This window comes from Ascaphus truei, chromosome 5 (assembly GCF_040206685.1).
Source record: "Ascaphus truei isolate aAscTru1 chromosome 5, aAscTru1.hap1, whole genome shotgun sequence".
NCBI classification, from domain to species: Eukaryota; Metazoa; Chordata; class Amphibia; order Anura; family Ascaphidae; genus Ascaphus; species Ascaphus truei.
Genome location: NC_134487.1, coordinates 23,721,277 through 23,737,913, shown reverse-complemented (window position 1 = coordinate 23,737,913; position 16,637 = coordinate 23,721,277). Strand labels below are relative to the sequence as shown.

Genomic DNA, 16,637 nt, shown 5'->3' with positions numbered 1-16,637 from the left:
TCATGTATTAAATCTGTATTTCCCAAACTCTTGATACCTGGGGATCATGGTTTGTGGTCTGATTAATATTGGTGGCACATGTAGAGTGCAGAGCCACTGATTGAGCTACCGGCGCTGCAGCAGGGAAATCTTGAGGACTGAAGTTGGCTACCCCTGGTGCAGAGCCTTCTCGTCAAGCGGAAGACGCCATAAAATTGCCTGTATCGGAAATCACCTTCAGACAAGGAATCTACCACCTGCTATAAATTAAAGCCAAAGGATGCGATTAAAAAAAAAAAAAATCCCTGTTTTCCTACTTTAACCTAGGGTGGGTGATAATAAGAGTGCAACTTTTGTTAATATCAATTTAATATTGACATGTCTTTATTTTTTATTGTTGCTAACAAAGTATAAAAATAGCAAATGTTAAGAAATATGAAAGGGTTAGTGATATTGTGGTGCAGTCTTAATGCAGTATGTTAAATACAATTAAGAGATCTTAAAGGGTAATTATATTTCAGTTTCATTTTATTAAGCAAATTTTTAGGTTTTAAAAACGTTGGGGATCTCGAGTGATGTGCGCTGGTATTTTTACATTTTTTTATTGAGCTCCAATACCCCGGTTTACTGAGTCCCGTCATAGATGCCAATATAGTTTTATGCAAATTATTGTCAATGGCAGTTTGGATGTGAAAAGCAACTGCTTTATTACATCAGTGTAAATGTGTTTTTGTAATAAATTTTTAAATGTCAGGGCAGCGTTTTGCATTACTGCATTTTTACCACATTTGGAAGATAAAACCTAATTTAGAAATCTAATTGAATGCTTTGTCAAAATGTAAGAGGCAAGTAAAGACACTATCTAGGTATAGTTGAGGTAAACGGAAATATCAACAATTATTCTCTTTTTTTTTTTTTGTTTTGTTTTTATAGTAGTAGTTATACTAATTGTACCATAAAGTACATGTAATGTTTGATAACTGCATCATCTAACATTGCTTGGATAGTAGAATTATTATTAACACAAACTGTTACAGATTTGCCGTGTATTTAACTTGTAAAACCCTGGTACAGTAATTAGATGTAGTTTTATGAAATCACAGGACCGGTAACGTCTTTAACTTCTGGAAGTATCCTAGATGGCAAAACAAAATATATATATATTTTTTTACAAATACCACAGATTTACTTTTTTTTTTTTTACACTCTTTTAAAATCCATACAGGGGAGTATGTTGAAAAGCTGGTTTAATAATTATCTAGAAAAACACAAAGTTGTAAGCCAAGGAACGTTTGACATTTGGAAATGGCTGTCGTGTATAGCAGGCACATTTCTTTCTTCAAATGTTATAAAATTGCTCTGATCATACACACACATATTTAGAGTGTTTTAGGTTTACCATCCCACTTAGGGGCCTATGCAGAGAGCAGCGCTATTTCGAAATTCGCCATTTTTTGGAGAAAATCGCGCAGAAAGCAGCAGAAAATGGCGAGTTCCGAAAAACGCGCCAATTTTTCTTTTCTATTTGTAAAACTCGCCTCGCGGCTGGCGAGAACCTCAATCTCGCCAGTTTTAAAAATATCCGTATGCAGAGAGGCGCGAACGGCATCTAGCGGCTGTTCGCGCCAATAAAATGGCGCGATTGTCTCCGTTTTGCCTCGCCAAAAAAAACTGCCGCTCGCGGCCATTGCAAAGGGAAAAAAAAAGGCGCGAATTTGTTTTAACACATTTCTGAAGCGCGCATCTCGCCAATTTAAACTCGCCACACGCATCCATGTTAAACATAGCAGAATTCGCACTTTTCTGCATATGGAGATTAAAACTCTCCAAAAAAGCTACTTTTTAATAAATTCGCCAATTTTAAAATTCGCTGCTCTCTGCATAGGCCCCTAAATTCCTTGCGCAGATTAGGTATTGTTAATTTAAAATCTGCCTTAGGCTGCGTCCATGGTTACTGATTGCGTGCTGAGGCGTGCGGAGGCTGAGGGAAAGCGGGTGCTATCCCTGGCCTTAGGCCGTGCGCCGTCAGGGGGCGTGTCGGGGGGCGGCCCAGTGACGTCACGGAGCTGGTTCGCCCTCATTGGGCGAACCGCTCACGTGACCGGCCCTGCGCTCCGGCAAGCGCGAAATTTTAACATTTTGCTAAGACTTGCGCTTCTGCACGCTTGCGGAAGCTTAAGTGAGCCCCTGCTAAAGCCGCTCTCATTGCGGCTGCAGGGGCTAAGTGCCGAGCGTAAGCGCGCCTCAGTTATGCGCTGACCATGTCCGAGGCCTTACTCCCACAAATTCTTTACCTCTTAACCCTCGCACTGCTTGAGCGCAGTCTTTATCTTCACTGTATACACCAGCCAGGCATTGCTACGGGCTAATTAACAAAATATTATTTAAGTTAGGCTGTTAAAAATACATGTGTTGAGGAAGGGAGAGAGTTGTCCAGTCTGGAGGCTTGGCTCACAGCAGGCAGCCACAGCATCTAAGCGACCAAACGTCTGTCTCACCACTCTCCTACATCAGTTGTCCACTCCCTCTTTCCCTCCGCCCCTTGCCATGAGTTCCTGAGTAGAGCCCTATTTACATTTTGTACCTATAAGTGTTTTGACATTGAAGGGCCTTTTAGCCTCAAACTCTTGACCCCTTAAATTGATGGGGCAAAGTTACTGGAACCAGCAATTGATTGAAATGAAGTTCATGTTTTCAGAACTGCTGACAATGAAGACCGCTTTCCTGTATAATTGCCTTGGACGTTCAATATGGTATACATTTTTCCCCCCTACTCATATCAAGAAAAATGGAGAAAGACGGGATTCATGTAATTGCAGTCCTACTGGTCTGGTCAAGGAGTGCCTGTTTTACAGAGATAGTGAAGATGGTGGTAGAAGTCCGATGGACATTAACAACTCCGCTCTTTGGCTTGTGGTCTAAGTGGAACATACTGAAGATAAGAGTTTATCTAACCAAGTAATTTACACAATGCATAGTGTCCATCCACAGCAGCAAAGATGGATTTCCTACTATACAAATGTAACACAGGCCTTCCAGTCAATTCCTTGAAGGTTTCCATGTAGAAGCAAATGAGCTTGTGGTTTGATTTAAAATACCAATTTTCGCATAAGATTGTTTTTGAAAGTCCATGTTCTCAGAACTGCTGACAATGAAGACCGCTTTCCTGGATAATTACCTTGGAATTTCAATATGGCATACATTTTCCTCTCCCCACCCCTCCCCCCATTCGCCTCATTGTAAGGGTACTAAAGAAAATGGAGAAAAAGAGAGCCTGGTTTACTGAGATGGGGAACATGGTGGCAGAAGTCCGATGGACATTACTAACTCCAGTCTTTGGCACGGGGTCCAAGTAGAATATACTGAAAGACAAGAGTTTATCTAACCAAGTAATTTACACACCTGTACCCCTGTGGGATCTGGGTGTTTTTGTGAGATCATAAATTATAGAGCAAGCAAAAAGCCTGTAAATATTAGCTGGAGGTGTTTCGCTGTTTAACTTAATCCTTTCATTTGCCTAATGGGCATGCAGTCATTTTCTTGACAAACTGTTGGAGACACTTTATGCTCTTAAGTAAACTTGGAGGTAAGGATTTCTTAGTAAACATTAACGTTTTCAGTGCCCAGTGATGTACAAGGTGTGTCATTGCATAATGCTCCTTTACTGGGGGGTGGATCTGGCAAACTGCTCCAACGAAACTTAAGATTGCTGCACATAGGATAAAATTGGAGATCAAATAAATCTTCTGGTACAGTAAAGGCCCGCAAATCTGTAACCTGCATCTTGTGTCCTGCAAACTGAAGTACGGTGACCCTTTTAGGTGGCGTCTCAAAATGTGTGGAGCTGGAACACTACTGCTCCTGAAGAATTTCTTGGGAAGCAATCTCCACACAGCATAGCGCTATGCAAGGCATTGTGGGGCATGGGTTTTGGAAGCAGAGCTGGCAATCATCACACAGCATAGTGCTACGCAAGGCATTCTGGGTCATGAGTTTGGGAAGAATTGAGGGTTGACAGCTTTGCTTCCCAAGATTGTAAAGGCAAATGGAGACCCGGTCCGAAGAGCTTACTTTCTAAGTGGTATGTTGGGCGGCTTACAGTAGGGGTGAATGTGCATTAAAAGTGTAGTGGTGTATATAGAATTGGGCCCTAACAACCCTATTCACCAAATCATACTATTCAGTAAGGCCAGTCAATGTCATGTAAAGTGTCTTATGGAATTGCACCTCTTAGTACTTTTGGGCCTAAGGCCCTTATTCAGCAAGCTTCGAAGTGGCCAACGGCTCATTTTTCCATTCAATTCAAAGGCGCATGCTTTAAATTAGAAAGCTAATTGAAAAAAAAGTACTTTTTTTATTTTTTATTATTTAAATGTCTAAATCCGGAACAATTATATGCTTCCCCTGAGAAAAGAGGGAAAAAATATACATAGAGTACGATATGGGTTTCTGGCATACTGCCTAAAATGGTCATACTTTTTGATTCAAATTATGCAGGTGTGTTTGGGGAGGCACAAACCCTTACAGATTAACGCTTTAACACTGAATTAACGGTCACCTATAAAGCTGTGTAGAAACGAGGCACTGCAAATATTACAATGTGTGAAACCAGGTCGTTTGTATTTTGGAGTATAGTACCTCAGTTGAGAGTACATTTGTTAAATTGTGTGTGTGTGTGTGTGTGTGTGTTACATTTTTTTGTTTTGTTTTACTGTTTAGGAGCAAATGATGCGCAAAAAGCAAGCCATGCATTTGGATGCCCGGTACGTTACGATGGTGGAGAATGCTTACTACTACTGCAACCCACCTCCAGCTGAGAAAACTGTGAGAAAGAAACGTCCTCCCCTGCAAGAATATATTAGGAAGCTTCTTTATAAAGACCTCTCCAAGGTCACAACTGAGAAGGTTAGTTCTGTTTTAGATATTAAGATGGGGGTCGGGGGAGGGGTATATAGTATGTGGGCTTTACCAGCTTAACACGACAGTTTACTAGTGTTTGATTCTGTTTTGAGACTTTTGTGCTTAAGTTACAACAGTCATAAACAACATTTAAAGTAAGCACGTACGTATACCACCAGAGGCGCAACAAGGTGTTTTTGTGCCCAGGCAAATTCCTCCAACTGCTCCCCCCAATCACAGACATGCTGACTGGCGCTACACGCAGCACCGACACGCTGACTGGCACTACACGCAGCCCACCCCCCATCCCCTCACTGACTGGTGCTAGTGAAGCATGATTGATTGCTGTAACCGGCTGCAGCGCTGACTGACAGGTTAGTCAATGTAGCGCCGCAACACAGGCGCCAGAGGGGATTTCTGCGCTTGGGGCAGTAGCCCCGTTTTACTTCCACCTTTGCATATAACTAATCCATAAGTTTAAGTTGATGGTTAGTTGCCCTTTTGTACGATAAAATGGAATGAAGTTGCCGAATATGCAGGGGTAGCGTCCTTGTAATATAAGACGGAAGACGTGATGGATTTAGTGTACAGTCGATGTTGAATCAACCAAGTTAAAATGAAACATCTCATTGAGCACTCAACTTGGGACCAATTCACTTTATGTGCAAATAAGTCGGGGGGGGGGAAACAGAAATTGATAGACAGACAGACAGAGACTGGTTATCAATCTATATCTAATTACTGTGCTCATTTGCATGTCTTAGACAGGTCTGCAACCGTGCCTTCCACCATTATCGCCCAGCATACAGTGCTTTCACTGCAGCAAGGGATTCTGGGAAATGACATGCAAATGAGCACACAGTGCCTATATATATCTACTGTAGATCCATAATATGAGATGCGTTTAATGGCCTGAAAGACTAACAGCAAAAAGCATGGAAACATATATTAGAGGGCATGTACAATCTACCCATTTCAGCAAGTTTTGGGGTCTTTTACCAATCTGAGCAAGGAATGCAGCAGCAGTTTTTTTGCGAGGATCAGGTCTGAGTTATAATGGACTTATTTTTCATATCAGAATTTGAAAGGACCCGCAGAAAATGTTTATACATCACAGTCCCTGTGATGTCAAAAAATTGCTGGCATATTTTATAATTAAGTGTTGAGATGAGAGGCAATGTGCACCATTATTTTTTTAATTTTTTTTCAATTCATTTAGGACTGATTTTAACTCTGATCCACAATAAAGTAATATTTCTGGGCAGAGATTTTGAAAGACTTTTAAAGTGTGTGTGAATAAAAAGGAGAAGTTTTATTTTTACCATGTTCTGAATTAACTGCTATTCTGATAAACTATTAATTCCCAAATGTCAACAATCTTATCATTGTAGGTTCTGCGGCAGATGAGGAAGTTATCTTGGCAGGAACCTGAAGTGAAGGATTATGTCATCTGCTGCATGATCAACATTTGGAATGTGAAATACAACAGCATTCATTGTGTAGCCAACCTCTTGGCAGGCTTGGTACTTTACCAAGAGGATGTTGGAATTCATGTTGTAGATGGTGTGTTGGAAGACATACGATTAGGAATGGAGGTAAATTACATTTATACAGATTTGTTTTCAGTTTTTGAATAGAAGGTTGTGCCTGTTCCTGAGACACTTGCAAAGGTGTCAGGGCCTCCCTTTGTCTGCATTCTTCCGTTCTTCTTGGAGCCATTATGTCTATAGTAGCCCTAAGAAATTTGCATTTAGGATTGGGAGAGAAAAAAAAAAAACATGCAGAGCATCTTAAAGTATATGTTGGTCCAAAAAAAGTCTCTGAAAATAATCTGACTGCTGACTGTGAAAAGGGTCAAATGATTAAGTGCATGACACCTGGAGGAATTTCAGGACTTATTCAACATGTTGTTTTTTTAAAAGTTGCCAAGTAAATAGACACTGCTATTCTGTGACATTGGTGGTTAATATAATGGCAACAATAGAAAAATGAAACCCCTATAATGAGAGCACTCTAAACAGACATGTACACTGATAACACCAGGGGAATCTAATGATGTAATGAATTGATGAATTATTTAAAATAATCTTTATTAGGAGATACCTCAAAATTAAAATATTGCAGGTAAGTGAACCTATGCCTCCTCTGAGGCTTGCCTAATCTAAAGTGCGAATTTAAAATGGAGTGGGTATAGACTGGGGTATAAAGCCCCAATTTAACGTATAAGTATAGCCCTACTTATACGTTAAATTGGGGCTTTATACCCACTCCATTTTAAATTCGCACTTTAGATTAGGCAAGCCTCAGAGGAGGCATAGGTTCACTTACCTGCAATATTTTAATTTTGAGGTATTTCCTAATAAAGATTATTTTAAATAATTCATCAATTCATTACATCATTAGATTCCCCTGGTGTTATCAGTGTACATGTCTGTTTAGAGTGCTCTCATTATAGGGGTTTCATTTTTCTATTGTTGCTATTCCATATTGCCCCTGATTGTAGCACCTCCAGACAGGCTGTAGCGAGGGTGTTCTTTCCCTTCCCCCACATCCCCCCTTCCCCCCCCTTCCCCTGAAGTGTTTGTACATAAAGCCAGGTCATTATATTAACCAATCTATCATTTTTTAGTCTACCTACAACCTTGGCTACAATCTGTAAACATTTTAATTGCAGCAAATTAAATGTAAAATCTTGCATACATAATGATTCAAAACTAGCCTGTATAACCATGGAGTATTCAATGCCCTAAAATTGCACTGGTAATAGAGTTCGGTGGAAATGTAATTTACTTCTTTTTCCCCCTCTTTTCTTCTATATGCTGTAGGTCAACCAGCCAAAATTTAACCAGCGCCGTATAAGCAGCGCAAAGTTTCTCGGGGAACTTTACAACTACCGAATGGTTGAATCAGCAGTTATATTTCGCACACTTTATTCCTTCACCTCCTTTGGTGTGAACCCAGATGGCAGCGCTAGCCCTTTGGACCCACCCGAACACTTGTTCCGCCTTCGCTTGGTTTGCACCATCCTTGACACTTGCGGGCAGTACTTTGACAGAGGATCCAGCAAGCGGAAACTCGATTGCTTCCTTGTATATTTTCAGGTATGGGGTGGTGGGGAGAGGGATCGTCAGTGCTGCAGGGTCCTTTTACACAAGTGTTGCTGGACACTCCTCCAGGTATCCGGGATTAGTCCCCCTGGGGTCGGCAGCATTGCAATAATAACAGGATTGCAATGCAATCTGCACATTTCAGAATTGTATCCACATTGAAGATCCCATTTTTGCGTGCAGTTGACCTGTGTTTCGGGTTGTACTCCAATATCCTCGTTTCGCAGCGAGTTCTCCAAGTTATTTTTACGCACCTCCTCCTTTCAGTGGAGAGAAGGTTGATGGCAGAGTTAATTTTTACACGTTCTTAGAAATAGTTTTGTGACTTTATTCCAAGTTATGAAAATAGCTGCCCAGTACAGATATTTTTTTAAATTAAAGTTTGTTCCATAGTGCGCGGTGTAATTGGGTTGCGCCTCAAAAATACAAGTGCGCTTATACATACGAGTGAACCAGTAATGAGCACCAAATAAACATGGTGAATTCATGGTGCTTATGATTTAAACAAAACTAGTAAAAAAAAAAAAAAAAATCCTTAACATCCCAATAAGTAGATAACCTTTTTCCAAGTGATAACTAGTATATATTTCTAGCCCTAAAACTCACTTTTTCGCCCCTCATGGAGATAATGTCGCTGTGCAAGAACAGTGTGTTGAAAACTTTGTATCACTGGGTATGTTTAGTGCATAAAGCACGGACTTCTAGCTTTAACGACTCATTTTGCTGGATTGTGTTAATGTCATTAGACTATAATAAATATGTAATATATTAACCGTTTCTTTCATGAGGAAGTACAGGTGATGCTTTCCGAGCCAGTAACTTCAAGTGAACAGTCCTTCCCAATATTTAGAACACTCGGTTTGAGTGATGAGGGCTAGGCTATGAATATTCATGTACTTTGAAATGTTAGGGTTTTAGAAGTACAGCTCAACCCCGTTACAACGCGAATCCGCTTATAACGCGATACAAGCGTGGCTCCCAATTTTCATATTTATAAATACTTTACAGCACGATTATTGGTACCTTAAATACTTTATTGTACAATGCATACAATTGTACATTATTTCTAACGCGATCCGCTTATAACGCAATGCGATTCTTTGGACCCCAAGCACAGCGTTATAAGGTGGTTGAGCTGTAATACTCATTTGAAGAAAAAAAAAAAGCAAAGAAGTTAATATGCAGTGTGCAACATATTGTTCTGATCATTCCCAGCAGAGAGATGGCCTGCAACGCTGTCCTAACCTGTATTCCATGAGTCCAATGCAAAAGTTGGGGTTATTATGAAAATAGTAAAAACGGAAGCGTTTTTTTTCTTCTAGAAATACAATATAGGTCTTTTTACTATAATGATCAGCAATGTATTGACTTTTTAACTTTGCATAACTTGTTAACTAACACGTGTGCATACATATGAGATGTCTACACATTGGGGCTTATTCAGCAAGCTGCAATAGCATTGGATCGGCGCGATCACATCTTACTGATAATGCCACATTGTCCTTTACAATACGATCCTCATGCCTGAACTCGGAAATATCAGTTAGTACTATTGATTTTAAAAACGGACTGTATCCATCTATGTGTATGTAACAAAATCCTTTAACTTGTATTTGGCCATATTGAAAAGGTAACTACTCCTCTGTTGCTGCTGCTCTGCTACTGTGTTACAATTGTAACCAACTTTATATCAGTTATGCATATCAGTGCATTTATTTCGTCTTCTGTCTTATTTCAGCGGTATGTGTGGTGGAAGAAAAGTCTGGATGTCTGGACCACAGATCACCCATTCCCTATAGACATTGATTACATGATAAGTGACACCTTAGAGCTGCTGAGGCCCAAGATGAAACTCTCCACCTCGCTAAACGAAGCAGTCCGACAAGTGCAGGATTTGGAGCGAGAGTTCCTTATAAAACTAGGTAAGAAGAATGGTTCTATAAATACCGGACTTCTCTTGAGCCCTAATAGTTCCAGACATTCGGTAAAGCTGTAATAATTGCTCTTTGAATTCAGTTTGTTGACCTCAAAGTATCAGAATCACAGCATCCTCTGCAGGTCTGAAACTAGCACCATCCAAAAGGCTCGCATCCCATTGGCATAGCCAAGCAGGGGATTTATGCATCTCTTGGGGGCACCAGGGGATGTAAGTTTCAACCTGACAGAGTATTGAAAACCTGCTGCAGAAACTGTACTAAGACTGCAGTTCAGCCCACATTGCGGTGCTGTTTTCTCCTTGGGAAACCCAAGCCAGGGCGTGACCATGATCCGCCTCCCACACATTCACATATAAGACCAGTCTGCTTAGTGTGAGGAGAGTGTTGGGAAATGGAGCGATTGACACCAAATGCATACAGATTTAATTGTAGCCTCTGACATCAGTCTTTGAACAGAAGCAGGTTGATTGCGAATTGTAGTTCCCCATCATTTGATATATATTGAAAGGTGTGACATTTATTTGCACCCATCTAATGAGCAAATGTTCACTCCATACTAGGTTATCCAGTACATAGTTACACATTTTGTCTAATACAGCAGAGATATTCTTATCCGCATCTTATAGAATGGGTGCCTTTTGTTTAAAAACAGAGCCTGGCTTCCTTGTTGAATACTGAACCAGCATACACTCTGACTAATGCTAGTACTGAACCAGCATACATTCTGACTAATGCTAGTACTGAACCAGCATACACTCTGACTAATGCTAGTACTGAACCAGCATACACTCTGACTAATGCTAGTACTGAACCAGCATACACTCTGACTAATGCTAGTACTGAACCAGCATACATTCTGACTAATGCTAGTACTGAACCAGCATACATTCTGACTAATGCTAGTACTGAACCAGCATACACTCTGACTAATGCTAGTACTGAACCAGCATACACTCTGACTAATGCTAGTACTGAACCAGCATACATTCTGACTAATGCTAGTACTGAACCAGCATACACTCTGACTAATGCTAGTACTGAACCAGCATACACTCTGACTAATGCTAGTACTGAACCAGCATACATTCTGACTAATGCTAGTACTGAACCAGCATACATTCTGACTAATGCTAGTACTGAACCAGCATACACTCTGACTAATGCTAGTACTGAACCAGCATACACTCTGACTAATGCTAGTACTGAACCAGCATACATTCTGACTAATGCTAGTACTGAACCAGCATACACTCTGACTAATGCTAGTACTGAACCAGCATACACTCTGACTAATGCTAGTACTGAACCAGCATACATTCTGACTAATGCTAGTACTGAACCAGCATACATTCTGACTAATGCTAGTACTGAACCAGCATACACTCTGACTAATGCTAGTACTGAACCAGCATACACTCTGACTAATGCTAGTACTGAACCAGCATACACTCTGACTAATGCTAGTACTGAACCAGCATACATTCTGACTAATGCTAGTACTGAACCAGCATACACTCTGACTAATGCTAGTACTGAACCAGCATACACTCTGACTAATGCTAGTACTGAACCAGCATACACTCTGACTAATGCTAGTACTGAACCAGCATACATTCTGACTAATGCTAGTACTGAACCAGCATACACTCTGACTAATGCTAGTACTGAACCAGCATACATTCTGACTAATGCTAGTACTGAACCAGCATACACTCTGACTAATGCTAGTACTGAACCAGCATACATTCTGACAAATACTAGTACTGAACCAGCATACATTCTGATAAATACTAGTACTGAACCAGCATACATTCTGACAAATACTAGTACTGAACCAGCATACATTCTGATAAATACTAGCACTGAACCAGCATACATTCTGACAAATACTAGTACTGAACCAGCATACATTCTGACAAATACTAGTACTGAACCAGCATACATTCTGACAAATACTAGTACTGAACCAGCATACATTCTGACAAATACTAGTACTGAACCAGCATACATTCTGATAAATACTAGTACTGAACCAGCATACATTCTGATAAATACTAGTACTGAACCAGCATACATTCTGATAAATACTAGTACTGAACCAGCATATATTCTGACTAATGCTAGTAATGAACCAGCATACATTCTGACAAATACTAGTACTGAACCAGCATACATTCTGACAAATACTAGTACTGAACCAGCATACATTCTGATAAATACTAGTACTGAACCAGCATACATTCTGATAAATACTAGTACTGAACCAGCATACATTCTGATAAATACTAGTACTGAACCAGCATACATTCTGACAAATACTAGTACTGAACCAGCATACATTCTGACTAATGCTAGTACTGAACCAGCATACATTCTGACTAATGCTAGTACTGAACCAGCATACATTCTGACAAATACTAGTACTGAACCAGCATACATTCTGACAAATACTAGTACTGAACCAGCATACATTCTGATAAATACTAGTACTGAACCAGCATATATTCTGACTAATGCTAGTAATGAACCAGCATACATTCTGATAAATACTAGTACTGAACCAGCATACATTCTGACTAATGCTAGTACTGAACCAGCATGTATTCTGACTAATGCTAGTAATGAACCAGCATACATTCTGACAAATACTAGTACTGAACCAGCATACATTCTGACAAATACTAGTACTGAACCAGCATACATTCTGATAAATACTAGTACTGAACCAGCATACATTCTGATAAATACTAGTACTGAACCAGCATACATTCTGACAAATACTAGTACTGAACCAGCATACATTCTGACTAATGCTAGTACTGAACCAGCATACATTCTGACAAATGCTAGTACTGAACCAGCATACATTCTGACAAATACTAGTACTGAACCAGCATACATTCTGATAAATACTAGTACTGAACCAGCATACATTCTGATAAATACTAGTACTAAACCAGCATACATTCTGATAAATACTAGTACTGAACCAGCATACATTCTGATAAATACTAGTACTGAACCAGCATATATTCTGACTAATGCTAGTAATGAACCAGCATACATTCTGATAAATACTAGTACTGAGCCAGCATACATTCTGATAAATACTAGTACTGAACCAGCATATATTCTGACTAATGCTAGTAATGAACCAGCATACATTCTGACAAATACTAGTACTGAACCAGCATACATTCTGATAAATACTAGTACTGAACCAGCATACATTCTGACAAATACTAGTACTGAACCAGCATGCATTCTGATAAATACTAGTACTGAACCAGCATATATTCTGACTAATGCTAGTAATGAACCAGCATACATTCTGATAAATACTAGTACTGAACCAGCATACATTCTGATAAATACTAGTACTGAACCAGCATATATTCTGACTAATGCTAGTAATGAACCAGCATACATTCTGACAAATACTAGTACTGAACCAGCATACATTCTGACAAATACTAGTACTGAACCAGCATACATTCTGATAAATACTAGTACTGAACCAGCATACATTCTGATAAATACTAGTACTGAACCAGCATACATTCTGACAAATACTAGTACTGAACCAGCATATATTCTGACTAATGCTAGTAATGAACTAGCATACATTCTGACAAATACTAGTACTGAACCAGCATACATTCTGCCTAATGCTAGTACTGAACCAGCATACATTCTGCCACATACTAGTACTGAACCAGCATACATTCTGACAAATACTAGTACTGAACCAGCATACATTCTGATAAATACTAGTACTGAACCAGCATACATTCTGCCACATACTAGTACTGAACCAGCATACATTCTGACAAATACTAGTACTGAACCAGCATACATTCTGATAAATACTAGTACTGAACCAGCATACATTCTGATAAATACTAGTACTGAACCAGCATACATGCTGATAAATACTAGTACTGAACCAGCATACATGCTGATAAATACTAGTACTGAACCAGCATACATTCTGACAAATACTAGTACTGAACCAGCATACATTCTGACAAATACTAGTACTGAACCAGCATACATTCTGCCACATACTAGACTCTTGTGCCTTTGCACTAGTCTTCTCTACCATGTTTATTTTTTTTTAGAATTGCTTGGTTTGCTTTATGTACATCAGGGGCGGCCAACTCCAGTCATCAAGGGTTACCAACAGGTCAGGTTTTCAAGATATCCTTGCATCAGCCCAGGTTGTACAGTCTTCTACTGAGTCACCTGGGCTGATGCAGGGATATCCTGAAAACCTGACCTGTTGTTAACCTTTGAGGACTGGAGTTGGCCGCCCCTGATGTATAGTATTCATCAGCTCACTGCATGCTGATTGTATGTATAGGTTAATGTTTGGTGTTTGACCAGACAACCTTAAAAAACCATAACATTACTTAACCTTTTTATATGAAAATGCCACCCAGACGCTATATAAATATGAAAAGCTTTTATTGAAAAGGAACTACAGATCTGTGATTTTCTACCTGCTTTGCAGTTTTGACATTTTGTCATTGTTAGAAGAGAGAAAAAAAATAAGATTTAAAAAAAAGGGAAGCCTGTTGCAACAAAATATTTTGAATAGCTGTCGCAAGTGAAAATATAGTGTAGAAATATCCCCTGCTGTTTAGTGAAGAAATGACAAATTATGATCATGTCACCGGTGTCGGATTGTGAATCAATACTGTATTTTCTGAAGCTCCTCACGAGATGGATACTTTGCCGCAATGAAATAGTTTTTTAGACTGGCGCTCTCTTGCAGTGCTGCCCCTGTTTTAGGAAACTATGACTGAATATGATTAGATCAGCTGCTGGGGTTGAAGTGCACATCATGGTAACATAGGTTGGATTTGACAGAATGTACATTGTATTGTTTCACATGTTGTTTCTAAGTCTCAACAGTCTCCTCTAAGCCACTATGTCTCACTTGGTACATACTCCTTTCGCCATTATTAACTGTAAAGTTGCCCTGTGATAAGTGCTGTCAATAAAGCATTTCAGTAGAAGGCAACCGGTTATTTACTTATCACTCGAGACCGGTCTATCCGGCATCTCCTTGACATGACGCGGTCATGTGCTGTAGCTGAGAGAAGAAGGGGAATTACACCCTGGATGTATTCTGCTTAACTTCCGGTACAGTTTGTCTAACACAAAGGTTTCTCATCCTTTGCTGGAACTTGCATCCAAGCTTCATGTGGAGATAAAGGATGGGAAAGAAGTGGGAAATTGCAATTGAGTTCCTCTTATTATCTAACCACTAATCACACACACCACACACACACCACACAACACACACACCACACAACACACACACCACACAACACACACACCACACAACACACACACCACACAACACACACACCACACCACACCACACAACACACACACCACACAACACACACACCACACAACACACAACACACACACCACACAACACACACACACCACACAACACACACACCACACAACACACACACACCACACAACACACACACCACACAACACACACACCACACAACACACACACCACACAACACACACACCACACAACACACACACCACACACACCACACACCACACACACCACACAACACACACACCACACAACACACACACCACACAACACACACACCACACAACACACACACCACACAACACACACACCACACAACACACACACCACACACACCACACAACACACACACCACACAACACACACACCACACAACACACAAACACACTCCATGACACAGAGCACCTCAATGAATTTGATTGAAACCTCCGTAGAATTGGGTATTGCCAACACCTCCCAACTTTCCTCTGCAATACCATAGTTCTAGGTTACTATTACTGATCTACCCCCATTGGTTCTGGATTTTGCAGTGTTTTACATTAGTTCCATACACAAGGTACCTGTGTAATTGTAGTTGCATTCAGGGGCTGGAAAAAATCCACTCTATGAATTTACGGTCCATTTCAAGAATTTAAGTTAGGACAATTGAAAGGGTCATAACTACTGTATGTATTTAATCCATGGACAACACCATGTATCAACCAAGGAGAACATCTAAATGAAGGATCCATGTAGGGCACATGAGAAGGTTTATAGACCGTTACCTAACATTTATAAAACACACATGTATTGTGACTCCCCTACTCTTCTGCTATATAAACGGAGACAGTCTTGCATTTAAATATTAATTTTAATATACAATGGTGATAGATTTTTGATTTTTTTTTTTTAGGCCTAACAAGGTGGAAAGGGATATATCCCCACTCTCAGAGACTAAAGAGTTGAAGTTCAAAATGTTAGTCTGCCTTGTGAACTTCTCTAATTGTTGAAATTTGTTAGAATTACATTGTCTACAAGCCAGGCTTATTTACTTCCAACCCGTACTTGTGCTATAAAACAAAACTAAGGTTTTTAATTGGCATAACATAAAGCTTTAAAGCTGCCAAAGAAGGGTCCTTTCATCAGACTCTGTGCACATGAAGATTACAATTGATTATACATTACAGTATAATGAGCTTCATCTTTATTTGAAGTAAATGTAAAAAATCCCAACAAAAACAGCATAGTTGTCATGTTTTTTGTTTTGTTTTTTAATAATCATTAATCACTAGCCAATATCCACAGTAAATTATATTGACATTTATTTACTTATTGTCTTGGAGGAATATATCTTGAACTTTACACAAA

At 39.7% G+C, this 16,637-nt stretch overlaps 1 protein-coding gene across 5 annotated transcripts in view; it reads left to right on the top strand.

Moving 5' to 3' along the window:
* UPF2 (UPF2 regulator of nonsense mediated mRNA decay) overlaps nucleotides 1–16,637 on the top strand; it is a 118,866-nt gene that overhangs the window by 57,426 nt on the left and 44,803 nt on the right. For all 5 annotated transcript variants that reach the window (XM_075599482.1, XM_075599481.1, XM_075599479.1 and 2 more), the window contains 4 exons: nucleotides 4,699–4,884; nucleotides 6,270–6,473; nucleotides 7,704–7,979; nucleotides 9,724–9,907. In XM_075599482.1, coding sequence (XP_075455597.1) covers nucleotides 4,699–4,884; nucleotides 6,270–6,473; nucleotides 7,704–7,979; nucleotides 9,724–9,907 — 850 coding nt within the window. The remainder of the gene's footprint in view (nucleotides 1–4,698; nucleotides 4,885–6,269; nucleotides 6,474–7,703; nucleotides 7,980–9,723; nucleotides 9,908–16,637) is intronic.